Source organism: Mustela putorius, unplaced genomic scaffold, assembly GCF_011764305.1.
Source record: "Mustela putorius furo isolate JIRA1106 unplaced genomic scaffold, ASM1176430v1.1 tig00000596_pilon_pilon_pilon, whole genome shotgun sequence".
NCBI classification, from domain to species: Eukaryota; Metazoa; Chordata; class Mammalia; order Carnivora; family Mustelidae; genus Mustela; species Mustela putorius.
In genome coordinates this window covers 15,867,118-15,885,537 of record NW_025421428.1, presented here as the reverse complement: position 1 = coordinate 15,885,537, position 18,420 = coordinate 15,867,118, and the positions used below count along the sequence as shown (strand labels likewise).

At 64.7% G+C, this 18,420-nt stretch overlaps 1 protein-coding gene across 2 annotated transcripts in view; it reads right to left on the bottom strand.

Annotated features, from left to right (window-relative positions):
- Positions 1-487: 487 nt before the first annotated feature.
- RABL6 (RAB, member RAS oncogene family like 6) overlaps positions 488-18,420 on the bottom strand; it is a 20,457-nt gene continuing 2,524 nt past the window's right edge. Inside the window, exons 2-15 of one of the 2 annotated variants that reach the window (XM_004756930.3) lie at positions 15,072-15,206; positions 13,418-13,465; positions 11,179-11,231; positions 10,177-10,268; positions 7,897-8,037; positions 7,389-7,494; positions 6,003-6,106; positions 4,053-4,351; positions 3,687-3,837; positions 2,622-2,837; positions 2,312-2,549; positions 1,814-1,994; positions 1,220-1,278; positions 488-1,133 (exon numbers count right to left, since the gene is read on the bottom strand). In XM_004756930.3, the coding sequence (XP_004756987.2) occupies positions 948-1,133; positions 1,220-1,278; positions 1,814-1,994; positions 2,312-2,549; positions 2,622-2,837; positions 3,687-3,837; positions 4,053-4,351; positions 6,003-6,106; positions 7,389-7,494; positions 7,897-8,037; positions 10,177-10,268; positions 11,179-11,231; positions 13,418-13,465; positions 15,072-15,206 (2,009 nt within the window). In that variant the 3' untranslated portion in view covers positions 488-947. Of the gene's footprint in view, positions 1,134-1,219; positions 1,279-1,813; positions 1,995-2,311; positions 2,550-2,621; positions 2,838-3,686; positions 3,838-4,052; positions 4,352-6,002; positions 6,107-7,388; positions 7,495-7,896; positions 8,038-10,176; positions 10,269-11,174; positions 11,232-13,417; positions 13,466-15,071; positions 15,207-18,420 lie in introns of those variants that run through there. The other variant, XM_013058505.2, reaches the window with a different exon arrangement.

Genomic DNA, 18,420 nt, shown 5'->3' with positions numbered 1-18,420 from the left:
GGCTTTGACCCCCCCTCCCCCCGAGTGCATGGTTCTCCTGGCAACTGTGGAGGTGGCAGGTGGGGGCTGGGCGCCGGCTGGGCCTCAAGAGGACGCTGGGCTGAAGGCAACGGGCAGGGTGGCTGGAACAGGGCAGCGCCTGCCAGAGGCCAGTAGGGTAGACAGTAGAGCAGAGCTACACTTGCCCTAGGAAGGCCGGGAGTCCACAGGAGTTCCTGGGCACCGCTGCCCAGCCCTGACCGAGGGGGGCTGGGACAGGTGCGCCAGGCCACGGCTCGGGCAGCCGGCCTGCACGAGGCAAGGCACACCTGGGGCTGAGCCTGCTGGGAAGGCCTCTGTGGACGCCCTCCCTGGGCCTCCTGTCCGGGGACAGCTGCCCCTCGGGGTGAGGCAGGGAACTCGGGACCTTCCCACCCACCCACCCGGGGAGACCTGAGACAGATGGGGCGGGGGCAGGAGCCGTGGACAGGGAGAAGCAACACAGACACACAGTAAAACAGGAGAGCTTTATGGTCGGAGTGGAGCGTTGGAGAACGAGAGAAACTGTGAGGACCCCCCGGCCTGGTCGGCAGCAAGCCCAGCGCAGGTGCAGAGCTGGCCCCTGGGCCCCCGGGGGAGAGCCAACCGCGGGGAAGGTGCCAGTGCTGCCTGGCGTCTGCCCCCCATGCCAGAAGGGGCAGGAAGCGGAGTCCACCTGTGGCGGGGGGGCTGGGAGAGCGAGTGCGCGGGCTGGGGGCAAGCAGGAGCCAGGCCAGTGACGAGGACGCACCCCGCCCTGTAAACAGCCGTGCGGCCTCCTGGGCCTCAGTCCCATCCCTGAGAAGCGCTGGGGGCCAGCTGCCCGCAGAGCCCCGCCCACAGGCCCCCACCCCACAGCACCCCCCGCCAGCGTGGAGTGGGCCTGTCGCCCTCCGGGGCACCCCAGCAGTCGGTCGGCGGTGCTAGGCCTACAGCTCCTCGTAGTCCCCGCCTCCGCGGAGGTGGCCGCCTGAGGCTGCGCCCCCCAGGAAGGCCTCCAGCTCGTCCACGGCCCTCCTCTCCGGGGCGCGGGGCCGCCGCCGCCGCTCCTGCCGGCCCTCCTCCCTGTCCCTGCTCTTGCGCTTGCTCCTCTTCCTCGCGGCCTTCTCTTCCTCCTGGGAAGGGGGCACCTCAGGTCGTGGGGGCACCAGGGCCCCACACCCCCAGCTGGCGCGTGGGAGGCGGGAGGCAGGGTGCCTACCTCTTTGCTTTTCTTCTTTTTCTTTTTCTTTTCTTTTGTGGGAGGCCTGCCCTCCTTATCTGCAGAGAGAAGACACAGCATGGGCCTGTGACTCCCCGGCTGGCCAGTGGGCAGCGTGGCCCGTCCTTGTCACTGGCGCACGGTGGCAGGAAGGCGCACCGCGGCGACGCTGCAGCGACCCGGAGGGACCAGCGCCCGCACCCGATGCCAGGCAGATACACCTCACCCTAGCATGAGCCGGGGGGTCCTTCCCTCTCCGCTCTGGGGACAAGGAACCGCTGGGACACGTCTCATGTGACCCAGCTGGTCAGCCTCGGCTGGGTTCAAGGGGCTCAGGAGAGAGGGCGGGGAAGGGGACAGGGGGCCGTGCAGCTGCCTGGGGCGACACAGCGCCGCGAGTGCTCCACGGGCCCGCGGACCATGAACCTCCTCCCTGGGGTGGCAGGACTCCAAGTCCGTCCGGCTCGCAGCCCTGCTGCCAGGCCACCAAATGCCACCTGTGCAGATACTGGGCCAGGCGCCCCCTGCCGCCCGTCCTTCCAGCATGGTCCTGGCACGCACCCCGTGACCCACACCCCCCGGCCCCCAGACTACCTTCATCGCTGAGCTCCTTGCGGCCTGCTTCCACCGGTCCCAACCCAAAGAGGTCTGAGTCATTCTTCAGTCTGAAGGAAGACACAGGCGGCTGGGGCGGCTGGGGCGGCTGGGGTGGCAGGGCGGGACCGGCATCCTCGTCCGACCCGTCAGAGAGGTCCTCTCGCACTGGGAACTCGTCCTGGAGAAGGAGCAGCCAGGTTGGGCAGCCAGTGCCCTCCCCAGCGCCCTCCAGCGTGGGACCCGTTGGAAGGTCCCTGCATCGCTCAGGCAGGTGACAGGCCACCTTGAGAGCTCTGGACACCCAACCTGGGGTCAGGGCAGCCAGCAGGGTCCACTGTGACGGCCAGGATGCTGTAGCACCTGCCTGGTGTCACACGCTGATCGGCGACGCCTGCCCCAGGAAGATGTCGCTGGGCACTTTCTCCTTCCTGCGGTTCCCACCCAAGACCGTCCCCAGGGCCTCCAGGCCGAGCGGGTGGCCCATCCCCTCCTCACCGCTCTCCGCTGAGGGTCCGAGTCGCTCTCGAAGTCAGGGTCGTCCATGACGAAGGACAGCATCTGGGCGGCGATGGGCCCCTCGGGGTCACTCTCTGAAGAAGCCGCCTGCTCATCCTTCCCCTGCTCACGCCCTCCAGCGGGGCCCTCGGCAGGGGACTTGGGAACACCCGGTCGGCGGGACTCCGCCGCCCTGGGAGCCGCACCCCTGTGTAGCTTCGCGGCCTTTGTGGAGGGCCTTGGGGACAAGGAAGAGGTCAGGGGGCTCCTGACTGTGCCCCCGTCCCCCGGTCGGATCCCATCCACATACCGTCTGGTCTCTGGCTCAGGGTGCTTCTGGGGGGCCGGGGCAGCGGCCTTGGGGGGCCCTGCCACCTCCTGTGCTTCCTCCTCACTGGAAGAAGTGATGTTGTCCTTGGGGACGGGGCCTGTGGGCAGCAGCGGCCTGCTGGGTGGCTTATCTTCAACATCCACATCGTCCTGGAAACCTGCCACCAGCGGGTTCCCGCCTGAGGCCTCCCCATCGCTGCGGGGCAGGGGGCAGGGTGGTCAGAGGTCACCGGGAGGTACAGAGAGCCTGCTGCCCACCCTGCGCTCCAGACCCCTGGCACCACAGACACCAGGTGTCCTGGGCCCAGCGTGGGCACTGACCGAGGGGCAGCTCTACCCTTGGCACTCAACACTGTGGGGGCACAATGGGAGCCTCCTGCAAGGGCGGTCTAGGTCTTGGGGGCCCCTCTGCAAAGGAGCCCACTGGTCAGTGGGACAGGCCAGCGAGGGGGGCAGGGGGTGTGAGGTGGGGGCCCAGGAGAAGAACAGCAGGAAGCCACGGTGGGGCTTGCTGTTGATGTGGGAAGGGGGTGCCGTCCCCCCTGATAGTGGGGTGCAGGGCGTGGGTGCGGATGGGCTGGGGATGTTTCTCGTACTGCGGGAGGAACCTGGGGCTGGGCTCCGTTCCGCTGCTGGGCGTTTCTGAAGGGACCCAGGGATGCGGGGACGAGCAGGTCTGACCTGGCTTCCGCAGGGCGTTGGGGAGCACATGGGGAGGCCCGGGAGCTGGTGATCCTCACCCCTCACCAGCTCCGCAGTGGAGGCGGGAGGCCCAGCCTGAACCGCCCCGTCTGCCCAACGTCACGGGGAGGCCCCCAGGCTTCTGCCAGTGCCCATGCTCTCATATGCTTTCAGCCCAAGAAGGTGCTACCAGTGAGTCATGGGCACCGACACGTGGGGTCGGACCAGCCTCTCTCTCCCAGCGTCCCCTGGGCAGGGGCTTCAGGGAGCCTTTCGCTGCCGATCTGGTGGGGCCCGCCCCCTCGGCTCACCCAGGGCTGGGGGTGCGGGGAAGACTGGGGACCCACCTGGCCTCTGCTCTTACCTGTCACTGTCTTGCAGGACCTTGGCTCCGACTTTCTTCTCGTCCCCCTGGGGGCCTGTGTCATCCAGGAAGCTTCGGTCAAGGCTTTCTTCAGGAATGAAATCCTCCACATTCTGGACTTTGGCCGGGGCCTCTGCAGCAGGGGCTGGCTCTGGGGAGGAGAGAGGCCGCTTCCCACGTGTCCAGCGCCCACCCCCGCCGGGCCCATCCAGGTGGTACCCATGGGACTGGGCTGTGGGGTGTCTGCCCGGGAGGAGGGAGGTGGGCCCCGTCGCGGTTTACAAGCTCAAGGGACCAGTGAGACAGGGCACTCCACTGCTTGGGCCACCCATAACCCCCTTCCCAGGAGCTGCTCCTGGGGCTCACCTGGGGGCGAAGGGGCTGCTTCAGCCGCTGGTGAGGTCCCAAACAGCCTGGAGATGATGCTGCGCCGCGGGGCAGGGGCTGCAGGGGGCAGTGGGGCCTCTGTGGGAGGTGGGGGGCAGGCTGAGGGGGTGTGGAGGGGCAGCTGTGGGGCTGGCTGGGGCGTGCTGGGGCTGGAGCTCCCTGTGGACACGGCGCTGGGAGGCACCACTGGAGACTGGGAGCCTGAGGATGGGCTCTGTCCATTGGCTGCCAACGGGGACGCGTGGCCACGGCTGCGCGCCTCCATCATCTCGAGGAAGCTAGGGGGACACAGAGCAGGCAGTGAGCAGTCCGCCTTCCCTGAAGTCTCCTCCTCTGAGATGAGGGTGGCCGTGTCCTGACCCTCGGGCTCATCGGCCCACACGCCCAAGCGTCAAGCAGAGGGTCCCACCAGGGAAGGGACTGGTGAGTGCCAATAGGCAGGCTTGGCCCCACACCCACCCCCGGGGCGCTCCATCCATCAGCAGGCACAGGACCTGCCATGCTGAGGGCCTCGGTGACAAGACCCACTGTCCGTGGGGCGGGCTTTCCGACAGAAGGTGTAGAACTAACAGGGGCCCCATTCGCCACCCAGGCTCCCTGGGGACCGACAAAGGAGGGGGCCAGCCACGCTGCGCACCTCCAAGTTAGGACTCCGTGCCGGAGTGAGAGGACCGGCAGGCTGAGGGCAGAGCCCGGCCCTGGCCCAGGTCTTTGGCTGCTCCCGTGTGCTCACAGGAGGGAGCTCACGGAGGCGGCCATGTCAAGCCCCCCAAGGGGCTGCCTTCCTCTGGCCTCGGGGTTGGCTGTGGGGCGCACGCGGAGGGCAGGCTCCGGCCACCGTCTCCCCTGGGGGCAACACGCTGGGTGGGCAGTGCTGGGTTCCCCAGCTCTGGCTCAGCCAGTCAACCCTAGGAGGAGCTCTACAGCAAGGCAGCTGCCCACCCCCAGCGTGGGGCCCACCCTGGGACCAGCCACGCAGCCTAAATTCCCCCAGAACCACTCTGGCTAGGTCTAGGACCAACACATGCTGGGGTAGCCCGCGTGCCCAGGACATGAGCGTGGGCGGTGGTGGCACTCAGGTGCTTTCTGTGGGAACTAAACAGAACGGAAGCACCAGGGTTGAAGGGCAGTTCAGGGTCACCCCCTCCTGACACAGCAAGAGCCTCTCCCAGGAGCCGTGGGGGTGGCCACCAGAGCCCCTGGAGTGGGCGGCAGCAGGGCTGGTCTGAGGCCTGCTCGTCACCTACACAGCTGTTGTTGGCAGTGCACTGGCGTGGCCAGGAACCAACCTCCCTCCACTACCAAGGACCGGAAGGTTCCATCCCTACCCCCCGACTCTTCAGCACCACCAGCCTCTCCCAAGGTTAAGGAGCTCTCTGAGGACCTACTCTATAATTGGGCAAATTGACCTCCCAACCATGGCAGCCCGAGTCAGGAAACACGAGGCCAGCCAGTCTCAGCAGAGCCTCGGGCTGACACTTGTCCCGGGTCAGCGGCACTGGCAGAGTGACCACCTCTGATGCACAGATGCCTGGCTGGGCCTCAGGCACGCCCATCAGCCTGGAGCCCCTGGGATCTGGTCAGGTCAATTTGAAAAGGCCCCAAGGTGCTCAGTGGGCCCCAGGGAGTACCAGGAGGGGCCCCTCACGGGAGAGCAGCTGCCTGTTGCGGACCAGGACGCGCCCTGCCGACCGTGAGCGACGCTGCCCCCCTTCCTGTGCTCCCTGCCCCCACCGCCGCCCCCGGATGGAAACGACTCCGGTTTCTCGGAGCGACACAATCCGCTCAGGCTGTCATGTCCGCCCAGGAGGGAGGCGCTCGGCACTGCTGGCTGGTGAGGCCTGAGCTCCAGGCGTCCAGAGGGAGGCTGGCCCTCCCGCAGAGCCCGCGGGCAGGGAGGACGCGGGGGCCGCCGCGGGGTGCACGCACATGTCGTAGTTCTGATCCTCCGTCTCCTGCTGCACCGACAGCTCCTCCAGCGTGGCGTCCACGTCCAGCTGGTTCGTCTCCAGCTGCCGGAGCAGGGTCTCTCGCTAGAGGATGAAGCAGAGACCCCCTTCAGCCTGTGTCCCCACTTGGTCAGCCCTCGATGGATGACCCAGCAGCTAGCGGGCCGCTCCCACGGCTCAGTGTGGCTCCGAGGGCAGGGCCAATGCCGTGAGCAATGCCCAGAGAGGCGGCGCCGTCCACACACGGTGCTCCCAGAAGCCCGTCCGGCTCTGACGGCCAAACACCAGGCTTCTGCCGTGTCCCTGCACATGTCTTTCCACGGGCATCAGTCACAGCTGTGACCCAGGAGCCGCTCTGCTTCCTCTGGTGACATGGGTGCTGACTGCTGGGTGCGTGAAGCTCAGGGCGTTTCCCTCGGGATCTGGGTGCGTGCTGTGCGTGGACGGGGAGCTCTGGGCATCGGTGAGAGGGACGCGTGCAACACGCAGGGTCCCGAGGGCAAGAGCGGGGTGCAGCGGCCGCCGCCACCACCAGTCTGCCTTCCAGCTAAAACCACCACCAAGCACCCTGTCTGCGGGGCACCCGTTGCCCTCCAGAGAGAAAAAGACGGGGCAGGAAGACCACCATGCTCCCCAGCAGGCCTACACAGCTGGAGGAGTGGCGGCGACCGGGCCACAGAGGGGCCACGCACACAACGCCACGATGTCGCATGCCCATGTTCCGATGTGATGAGAAAGGCGGCCACTTCTGTGGTTTGGCCCCTGAAAGCCCAAGACCTGGTCTCACGTCGGACAAACCCTGGGTGGGGCTCCCTGAGGCGCTCCCCCAGCCCAGAGCAGGCTCCGCCCAACGCTCCACGTGAGGTGGGGCCAGGCCTGTGAGGGACACGGGAGGGCAACCCTGCGTCCGTGGTCTGGAGAGCAGCGCCGGGAAACCCGAGACTGCCACCAGGGGAAGCGGAGCGAGGGGCCCAGAGGCCCCCTGCACCACCTCTCTGCCTCTGTACACCTAGAATCACTCCCCAGAGTGGGCGTGGTCGCCGGGCTCTGCGCCTGCGCAGCCGGAGGGGGCAACTGGGCGAGCTCCCCCGGCAGCCACACACCACAGGAAGCCAGGATGCTCCTACGGGGAAGACCACGGGCACAAGGGCGTGACAGCAGGAGTCAGTGCGGCCCGAGTCACCCACATGGCTAGGCCTCTGGTTCCTGCCTTGTTGGTCAGAAATGGCCCGAAAGAGGCATCTGCAGGACCCCTGGGTCTCCGGCTGGCCTGGCAGAGGGGTGCGGATGGAGCGGGCCATCCTGGGGCTGCCAGCACCAGAGGGGCCCGGAGAACCCTGTGCTGCCCGCCCCACCCGATGCTCACCTGCAGCTGCAGAAACGGGATATTAAAGAATTTGTGCAGATACTTTAGGCCGAAGCTGTTCTTCATGGAGGACTCGGCGTAGCGGAAGTACGAGGAGCCCGGAGGCCTGTTTGCAAAAGGAACATGTGGCTTGAGGTGGAAGTGGCTAGTGGTGGGCAGGGGGGCGCAGTCCCTCCACGCCAAGGGCCACACCTGGACCAGGCTGCTCCTGATGCTGGAACCTCCCCCCGCCACAGGCTAAAGCCAGCACCCCCGCGGCCCCAGGGCCCACACCTGAGGGCCCAGCAGGTGACACCCAGCCTGGACTTGTGCAGAGGCAGGGGCCTCACTGCACCAGCCCAACCCCTGGTACCCCGTGCCCCCGCAGGCCTGCCGGGTGCCAGGGAGCCAGCTGCCAACACCTGGTTCTGCTGTCCTTGGTCCCAGGTCCTCCTGCTGGACCCTCACTGCGGGGGCCACTGGGGCTGGGCAGGCAGGGGTGCGTCCCCGGCAGGGCCGCCCCACCCACCTGTCCAGGTTGTCGATAAAGTCCCGCACGTCATCAGGCAGGATGACTCGGTGCTTGCCCATGTCACGATAGTTCCCCAGTACACACACTGGCACGTGGGTCGGCACCTTGGGAAGCTCCCGCAGGATGTAGTTGAAGGTCCTTAGGAGGCACAGGCAAGGAGAGACCTCCTTAGTGTCAACCTCAAGACTCACACCCCACTGTGTCACATGTCCTGAGCCCAGGACCCGGGGTGCCCAGGGCACGAGGGCTGAGTGTCCACAGCCTCCAGAACAGGCCTTGCTTCTGCAGTTTTCTCCCAGTTCCCTTCCTGCGGGGGTCCCTGAGGCAAGCGGTCTTTGCATCCTCCCTGTGGAACACAGCTGCAGCCCGCGGGGCTCTCCGAGGGGCGCTTTTGCTGAGTCACAGCCTTGCTCTCCAGGCCCGGGCTCCCAGATGGTGTGCGAGGGAGGGAGTGCCGTGCCTCTGCCCCGGAGGCCGCAGCAGGAACCGCGGACTTGCACACCCAGGCAGCAAGCTGGACTGTTTCTGGCTCACACGCCCCCCCGGGAGTGTTAACAAGGGGCCAGGGGTGTCAGCCCTCCGGCCCTGTCTCTCTACTATTTCTTCTGCCCCACAGGGCCCAGCAGCTCAGGCCTTGTTTTGGCCCGCACTGTCCCCTGTGAATGCCAGCTGAGCCATGAGGGGGGTCAGTTGGGGGGGGTCACTGGAGCTGTTCTCCTCAGCCACAGCATAGACCGAGGACGCCACCTGCATGGAGTGTGCTGCTGGCCACAGTCCCTGGCCTCCAAGCTCCCCTGGCCCAGCATCTGAGCGCGGGGACCCCGGTCCGCCCTCGCTTCTCCGGACCGGCGCCTGCTGCTCCTCCCTGCAGCCCCCGTGTGTCTCCCAGCGGGCCCCCCTGTGTCGGCCTCCTGCCTGTCGGCAAAGGTTGCAGGGCTTCCATGATGCCGAGGGCCTGCCTGAAACTGCAAGGCCACTAGCAGTGTCTCTAGCAGACTGCATGCAGGAAAAGCCACCTCCAGTCCCCTGGTGGAAGGGACACTGGTGTACCCAGGAGAGACGCCTGGCTGCCTCTCGCACAAGCACGGTCCCTCTCGCCACCGGGACTGCCCCACCCCGCCCTGCACATTTCCGACGCACCGCCTGCCGCCACCCCGGGGCCTCTCCTGCACAAGCTACCGGGCGCCCCACAACGGGAGGCACCCAGGCATGCGTCCCTTCGCACCAGGGTGGCTGGTGGGAGGCCCTGTCGGGTCCCCGTGCGTGAGCAGATTCCATACAGCCAGCAGTAAGACCCCAGAGCTCTGAAGACTGAGGTGGGAACACGGAGCATCCCGGGGAAAACCTGGCTGGATCCCACCAGCGACGTAGCGCGTCTGACGGCAGCACCGCGTGTGCAATGGGGAACGTGGACTACACACGCAAGAATCATAAACATTTAAAATCAGTGACAATGGGATGAAGGCCCCATAGGCCGTTTCCACAAAGGCTGCTGTCCGTTCCTCCTCCGGCATTCTGTAAGACACCTGCTCCGGCGGCGCCCCCAGAGTGTCCACAGGGAGGCCCGACTGTTCCTGGACAGGCCTGCAGGAAAGCTGGCCCTGGGCGGCCGTTGGGCCGGGGCTCCTGGTGCTCTCTGCCCACAGTGCCCCCTCCCCACCCTGTAGGAGCGGCTCCCCTGCCTTGCTTCTGGGAGGCGGGAGCGCTGGCGCCAGGCAGGCCTGGGGAATCGAGCGTCCCCATCTGCCCTAGGAGAAGGCACTTCACGTGTGTCATGCTGCGCATGTGACTCCACGAGGAGGGCCCCGGGGGAGCTGGCACTGGGCCACCCCCTCATTCGCCCTTGCAGCTTGCTCTGTAGTCTTTTGCTGGGATCTTAGCTCTGCGTCGCCTCAGTAAAAAAATGTCAGGGATGTCTTAGGGAACCCCAAACAAACGGCCACTTGATTTTGCCAAATGTTGCATGGTACTTTCAGGAACGGCTCTGGGGCCGTGGAAGGTGCGCACCCCGCACCCCACCCCCCGCCCCTGTGCTGTCCCAGCCCAGCCCGCCCTCCACACACTCCCCGTCTGTGCTCATGGACATGCCCGGAGACGGCCAGGCACGGCTTCCATGCGGCCGAGCTGCTGGTGTGCACGATGTCCACGGATAGCCTGGAATTATCCGGCACGGGCACTGATGCTGGGGTCACTCCAACCTGCTGGACAGCGGGGGTGGCCCTCTAGGTGGCACGTCACTATGGGCCTCCAGGGCTATTTCCAGCCACGCCCCCTTACCACTGCTTGGTGATGTCGAACATCATGACCACGCCGTGACAGTTCTTGTACACATCCAGGAACTCGGCGTCCAGGGCCATCTCAGACTCTGCCTAGGGGCGGGACACGACCGGCATGAGATGGTGCTCGGGGCAGGCTGCCACAGCTCTGAGCCCTACCCCCTGGGAAGGCTGAAAAGCACAGTCCGAAAGGTGATGGCTATTTTCATTTTGGCAAAAATTACGTAAAGGAGATCATGGAGAGTCGGGGTCAGAAACCTGAGCCTAGCAGGGTCTGCAGCAGTCAAGAGCCCAGGCTCGAGGCCGCAGCAACTCCGCCCCTGACCTGGGGCTTTCTCCAGCAGCCTACAGCAGCCTCCTTGTGAGCCTCAGGAGCCTTCTAGCACTCAGAGGGACAAGAGCGCTGGAGCAGCCACCACCACACTGCAACAAGCCCATCCAGACCGGGGGAAGACGCGGGCAGAGAACCTTCCAGAGCACACAGACAGGTGTGGCTGCAGTGTGGTGGCAGCAGCACGGTGTCCCAGAAAGGGCCAGACAGACCTGGGTCAGGCAGTCACCCAACTTTCCTGCCCTAAAGGGGAGCAAGGAGGCTGCCCACCACCCCGAGACGGTCTACGGGCAGGAGGACCCAGAGAGCAGGGTCCTCGGAAGACAATGGGAAAGCTCCCCTGGAATGGAAGGGGTGCCCATCTGCCTCAGACTTGTGTTGGCCTGGTGGCTGCCGGCAGGGCTCATTCAGGCCACACTCAAGCCCGTGTGCCTGGGGCTGCAGAACTGGGCCCGTGCACCTAAATCCCTGTCAGGTGAAACTCATTACGGGGCCTGGCAGGTGTCCCCGCTAACAGCTCAGGCAAGCCCAGCCACCCCAAAATACACCTGTGGGCAACACAGGGCACCCCAGGAGCAGTGGGGCCAGCTGGTCCAACTAGAGTCCCGGGGCAGTCCCAACCCTCTCCTGGAACGGGGGGCCCCACGGGGGCAGGGGACACAGCTTACCCACCTCCTGGGGGTCGTTCTCCACCTTCAAGCCATCCCCTCGCCTCCTGGACTTCCCTTGTTAGAAGACAGACGACAGTTACGGGGGAACCGCAGCCCCAGGGGGAACAGTTCACTGTCCCGCTCCCGGCTCCAGCAGGCACCACACCTGTCTAACGGGGTGACCCGGCCACATAACTGGTGCTGGAGCAACACTGCTGGTGGAGGAAGGGGCCACAGCCCCACCGAGACCCCCGGAGAGAGGCCCTGACGGGTTCCAACAGCTTGGCCTAAGCCGGAAGGTGCCCAGCAGGGCTCAGCGGGGTGCTCAGCGAGCCAGCCCTGATTCAAACGTGGGCACTTCCTTCCCTCGCTGGCACAGGCTAGCCCAGCCCAGTCTCCCAGGTGCTGCCTGTGGGGCCACAGGGGCTCCCTGGGCTGGGCTGAGGCCCGGGGCAGCTCTAGCAACTCCGGAGGATAAAGGGCTCCCAACCCGTGCTCCCTGCCCCTGGGCTCCGAGGTATTTCCAAGCAGGGAGGAAGGACAGTCTGTCACCCTGGGGATCCCAGGGCCCCTCAGTCTGAGGAACGGCCTGGGCAGAGTAAGAAAGCCCTCCCTTCCCCCCAATAACTGCGTTTGTTTCTGACCCTCTCAGCCCTCTGGGGCTGTCCCAGGTCAGCAGCCCCCAGGACGACGCCTGCTCCGGGGCCACAGGGCCTCCAGGGCCACCCACCGTCTCGGGGCTACCACTGCCCGGGCGACGCGAGGCTACTCCCCAGGGCTCTCTCTTTTTGGGGTGCAGGTTCTCAAGACTCTCCGGGCCTCGCCCCGTGCCCCCTTGCCTGCTGCTCACCAGGACCTCAGCCTCCGCTGCCACCAACTCTCAAAGACGCCCTCTGCTGCTGTGTGTGGCGCTCAGACCCTGTCCAGCAGGCGAGCGGCCGGAGCGGGGAGGAGTGGGCTTCTCTGTCTCACCGGAGGGGACCAGGTGGTCACTGCGTGCTCACACACAAGCCTGGGACATTCCACTGCGGTGCCGCCCTGCCCCGGCCCTCTCTGCGCCCCCGTGGGACACTGTGCGCTGCCAGGCCAAGCGATCCCAGCCCCTGCCGTCCCCACACGTGGCATGCGTCCCCACACATGGGGCGGGCGCACCCACGACCCGTGGGGCGAGCGGCATCTCCGGTGTAGTGCAGGACACTTCCCAGCAGTGACGACGGCACACGCTCATCGAAAGGGGCCCTGTCCCCCAGGTATGGACTCCACCCTGGAAACCTGTATCCCACCCCAACTGATGGAGCGGAGGCCGGGAAGGGGGCGGGCAGTGCTCCAGGAGGGGGGCCCCCTGGGCACGGAGGCTTCCCCTCAAACCACAGCAGTAACCAGGCCGCAGAGTGCTGCGGGCCCAGGTCTGGAGCACGAGGCCCCCATAGGCCCCCACGGGCTGAAGGCGTCCCGGCGGCAGCAGCTCCACCCGTCCTGGGAACCTAAACCCGCCTCCCGAGAACCCGGGGAGGTCAGGGGGTGGGCACATTCTGCCCCAGCAACCACCGTCCTTCTCACTGGAGGACACGCAGTGACAGCAAGCCTCCCACATCAGAGGTCGGAGGTCAGAGCACGCTCAGCAGCACAGGGGGCCGCACAGCGCACCTGGGGGGGAACACGGGCTCAAGGCCCGAGAGTGAAGGGGGTAGGAAGGGCCGAAGGAGGCCGCGTGCCCCTCACCACCAGGCGCACACGGGCCGGGCCCAGAGGCCCAGGGCTTCCCTGTGGGAGCGGAGACTCCGAAGCCTGAGCGCAGGAGTCCGAGGGGCACGCGGCCCCCGGGGGTGGGGGTGGCTTCGGAAGCCAACAAGCTGGTCCTCGGCTCTGGGCGGTGGGGGGCAGGGGGGCAGCCCCCAGCTGTGCCCGGTCCGCGCCCCTCTGCCGTGTGCTGCCTCCGAGGGTGGAACGCGTTTCTGAACGGCAGAGGCTGCGGTCCCGACGGCTCGCTGAGCGTCCGGCCCCCGCCAGCCCGGACACAGGAGGGCGCGGCTCCCAGGCCCAGGGCTCTGACAGCCCCGCTGCTCTGGCGAGCGGCCCTTCTGGTCGCACAACTCGGCGTCCACAGCCAGTGTGATGGGAACGCAGAGACCTGCGTGCTGGAGACGCCAGGACACGCGCCCACAAAGTGGCCACACTCGGGGGGTGGCGGCGAGGAAGGCTTCTGCTCACAGATGAATAAAGCATCGGGGAAAAGGACTCATGATGCGCACAGGATTTACCTTTGTCAACTACGTCCCAGACTTCAACCTTCACGATATCGTCAGTGGCTAAAATAGGGAGAGACATGAAGATTAGTGTCCAACGTGACCTTTGGCCTTCTGGTCCCACCTGGGCTCTTAGGGGCCGCCCAGGTGTTGCTGTGTGGTCCCACTCTTCCAGCGTGGGTCCCCCGCCAGGAGACCTCAGGCTCCTCCCTCAGCACCTTGGCCAAGGACACCCGCTGCCGCGTGCGGCCTTCGCAGCCGCGGCCTCCCTCCCCGGAAGGCAACGAGGTGCCGCCCTATGTTAGGCTTCTCCTCAGGCTGCACTGGACAGCCCTGGCCTGTCTGCGGCTGGCAGTCTCCCCGTGTCCAGTAGGTGTTTCTGGGGCTCACCCCCAGCCGGGTGCAACAGCTGAGGCCACCTCTGCAGGGGCGCCTGGGGAGCAGGCTCCGGGTGCGGGGACAGGCCTCCATGGGCCTGATTCGTGTCCAGTGCCCAGCCTCAACTCTGTCCGCAGGAGGTCAGCCCTCTGCGGCCGGCTGCCGGCACTGAGCTTCCACCGAAGCCTGGGGGGCGGGCGCTTTCGCAGGCCGTCAGGACGGCTCACCGCCGGCTTTCCCAGAAGCCGGCTCTTCTCGCGCTCTGCTCACTCTGCACGGGAGGAGACTCTTAGACCCTCCTGGGCGGTTCTCTAACTGGGACAGGTGCCGGGACCCAGGGAGCAGACCCTGTGAACAGCCCACCTGGGCCCAGGGCATGTGCCACAGCTCCTGGCGGCAGGTCCAAGTACAAGGACAGTGGGCTCACCCCTCCATCCCCATGGTTCTGAGGGGCAGGTGGAGGCCCACCATGCACCTGTCCCCAAGCTGAGGGCACAAAAGCACGCTGCCACTATCCCAACTGGGAAGGGTGCCAGGGGAGCTGCCCTAAGGCTCCGCCAGCCCCCCGCTGGTGAGCTGGGGTGGTGCTGGCCCGTGCAGCTGTCCTGGGATGGGGCTGGGCCATCACTCACTGGGAGTCACAACTTCTACAGGCCCGTGTGTCCTGTTACAACTACATCTTTTTGTCAGTAAAAAGGATGTTTGAAATGGCTCAAAGGACTTTTACTTTCATGGTTTCTGAACATGCAAAGCAACTGTCCGCTGCCCGTGGGGCTGCAGGACACGGCTCGTTTTGGCCATCAGGCAATCGTGTAGAGGGAAAGCCTGCGGCTCGAAGGGGCTGAGGGGTCCCTCCTGCTGGTGGAGCACGTGTGGGCCAGGGCCGGTGGCAGCAGGAAGCACCAGCCTATGACTCCCCCAGATGTCTCCCGTGTTAAACCTGAACTCTGTGCCCTTCGGTGGTCTCTAGAATTGAGAGGGGGCCTTTGCCACGGCTCCGGCCGTGGAGGACCCTCCCTCGCCACCTTGTCTGCCCCTGGGGTGGTGGTGGTTTGAGGGCAACCCAGGAGAAGCTCTAGCGAGTGCCCCCATCGTAGTGCCTCTGAGTTTAAGGAGGCTCCCTCACATCCACAGGGTGTCCCAGGTGACACCGCAGCTGGGGATACTGGGGCAGGGTCTCCAAGGAGCCAGACCGCGGGAGGATCCATGAGAACCACCCCCCACCCCACCCCACATGAGGGGCACCGTGCCTGCCCCCCAACCCCGCCTCTCGCCCGCCCCCGGCCCTCACTTTTGTAGCTCCAGTGGATGCTGGTGACCTGGATCTCCTGCGTGGGGATGTACTCCTCCACAAAGTTCTTGCCCTGAAGCCGGTGCCACAGCGCGGTCTTGCCCGTGTTCCTGTCCCCGCGGATCACGATCTTCACTGAGAACAGGACAGAGTAGGGAAGCAAATCAGACCCGCAGAGAACTCGAACTCCGGCAAGGGAGCCGCACACCACACACGCTCGCTTTTGCACAGAACGTGGCCTGCGAGCAGGGAAGTGCAGGGCACTAGGGCTGAGCGGCTGGGAGACACCCAAGGGGTCGCGGCCCCCAGCCCGGGCCTCGGCTCTCCCTCTCTGTTCTGCAGAGGGGGGCCCCGAAGCATCTCCCCCAGGCTGTGGGGTGACGGAGCCACAGCCCACTCAGACTTTGCACCTGCAGGAAAGTCGTCTCCCCTGGAGCCGGATGTCCTGTGAACTCCTGACTCCCGGGGCCAGAGTCAGGCTGCTGGAGGGGCTGGGGGCGGCCGACCTTCTCCTTGGGTGGCTCCCTAGATTTCCGTAGCTCGCTTCTAACCTACTTTCGCACAGCCCTGGTATTTTTAGCACAGTTCCGCAGAGCGCCACCATTTTCAAGGCCACACAGGCGGGGTTAGGACACAAAGGAGAATCCGGTTTTACTTGCTGCACACATTTATGCGGTGGCCTGGGAGCTGGGTGCACACACCCGGTGGTGACCACGCCTGAGTGCGTGGACGCCGGGCAGGTGGGGGCCCAGTCCCGCAGCACCGTGCAGGGGTGCGGTCCTCCTGCCAGCTCCGAGATGGCATGGCATTTAGTAGAAGAGTGCCATGGTCCGGTTTGTTCTAGAAAGACGAAGAGCAGTCAGGAATGCCATGGAGAGCCGGTGGGCGGGGCCAGGGGCGAGGATGGGAGCAACGCTGATGACCATGGTGATGGGGTGGGCCCCCGGGGAAGGTTCTGGCTTGAGAAGACGTGCAGATGGGCAGCCCGAGGGACGGGCTGCCAGGTTCCTGGATCGCCTGGCGCAGCCCTGTGGACGGGGGATGGCGCTTCATGCCCTGGGGCTGGGCGAGGACACTGTGGAGCTGCCCTGAAGCCCTGTCTCGCCCCCAGGCCATCTGGCTTTTCCCTCCTCGCACCCCGAGTGCCCCAAAGCCCCTCTGTTCCTGAAGACTCAGTACTCTCCCCGTGAGACCGGCGGCGCCAACCACCTCAGTGCAGCCCGGCTCCCTGAGTCCCAGCTTCCGTGTTCGGGGCGCGCACTCGGGCCGCGGCCAGTCAGACCTCGGGGCTGCCCCTCTTCCGTCATGTCCGCACACAGAACACACCCGGCCTCTGCCCTCAAGGTCTGGGCAATCGAGACTCGATTCCAGCCAGAAGCCAGACACCTAGGAGAACCTGGGAGACAGGTCAGGACGTGACATGTCTGTGCTGTGAGCGCAGCTGTGGGGAGGTCCTGGGTCCCTGGCGGGAGCCTGAACCCCCTGCGGCAAGCATGCCAGTCTCGGGGAGTCCCCTGACGCCGGGGCCTCTGCCCTCGTTCAGTGAGGATGAGGGGGACAGACCACGTGCAGCTGACCCCCGGGGGGGGTGGGGGCGGCAGGCTCCTGCCCCCAAGACAACCCTGGCCAGGCTGAGGGCAGGACAAGCACCAGCCCCCAGACCTTGCTGGGAGCGGCTGGAGCCGCACCTCGTGCTCTCTGCGCTCCGCCTGCTACAGCACTGTGTTCTCATTTCACGGCCACAGTTTCTTACCTTTTCTTCGCTTTCCGGAGCAGTTTCCTTTTCAAATCTGCCTGGCCCTTTTGTACCAATTCCTGCTTTTATTTTCAGCCCTCTTTGATCTCTGGGACATATCATGCATACTGACTCCTTCCACCGAAGCAGCGTCCACACGACGTGAGCCTCCGGCGGACACACGCTCATCTGTTTATACACACCCTCGGAGGTCCCGGCCCTAAGGGCGGCCACCATCTGCCACCGCTCGAAGCTGTCACAGTGTTTCGGATGGTGTACTGACTTGACGTTCTGTGAAACCTCAAGTCCTCAGAGGCCAAGGTCTGATGTTTGCTGGGTGTTTCCTGATCTTCTACTGGCAGCTCGTTGTTTCTTGGAACTTTATCTCCGGGGCCCCTTTAAGGTCTGGGTTGAAGCCACATTCATCACAAGGGCTCTGGCTGTCGTCTGCAACACTAAGAACCTGGCTCTGTCAGTGGAGCAGGTGACTCTTGATTTCAGAGTTGTGGGTTCGAGCCCCTTGTTAGGTGTGGAGATTACTTAAAAATAAAACCTTAGGGGCGCCTGGTGGTTCAGTTGTTAAGCGTCTGCCTTCGGCTCAGGTCTTGATCCCAGGGTCCTGGGATGGAGCCCCGTGTCGGGCTCCCTGCTTGGCGGGAAGCCTGCTTCTCCCTCTCCCAATCTCCCTGCTTGTGTTCCCTCTCTTGCTGTGTCTCTGCCAAATTAAGAAAGAAAATCTTTAAAAAATAAATAAATAAAAATAAAATCCTAACCTCTTCTCATTTTCTGTAAATCATGAATGGGAGTTGAATTTTATCAGGTCTGTTTCTTGGACCCATTGAGGCTATAATGCTGCGTCTCCTTTAATCCACAGTAAAGCACAAACTATCATCTCTCCTAACCCTGGCATTCTTGGGGAGTCTGACTTGGTCTCAGTGCAATGGTTTGTTATTAATATTCTGATGCTTTTCCTGTGCTCATTTCCTGACCTCTCACTAGGTTATTAGGTCTGTGCGCACGGGCAGGACTGGATGGCTACCCTGCTTCTTGCGTTTTCCTCCTCTGTCCGGCACCGGAGTTTACCATGTGCAGGAAGCAAGCCGAGCACCCTTGCTTCCACGCTGTCTCAGCTAGGGTGATGCCGGGCTCTCTGAACACTGTTTGTTTGTCCCTTCATGGCAGGGGCAGTGCAGAGGGAGGATGAGAGAGAGAATCTCAAGCAGCCTCCCCACTGAGCACAGGGCCCCGCATGCGGCTCGATCTCACGACCTGAACCAAGATCACAAGTCAGACGCTCAACCAACTGAGCAACCCAGGCGTCCTGATGTTCCGAAAATGCCTGATGATGTGTCTAGCTATGCATGTTTTTAAAAACTCTGGACATGGACTTCTTGGGAGCTTCACGTATTTCATGAATTCTGGAAAATCCCCAGTCTTCATTCCCTCCAATACCGCTTCTTCCCCATTCGTGCTATTCTATCTGAAAGCCCCGCTGGGTGTGCTGGAATCTGCTTCATTTCTGGGCTTGCACATCTCTCTTCCAGCACCAACTCTCTCCTTAGACTGGTTATGACGCTGCCGCACCTGTTTGCTGACTTTGATTTTCACGACCGT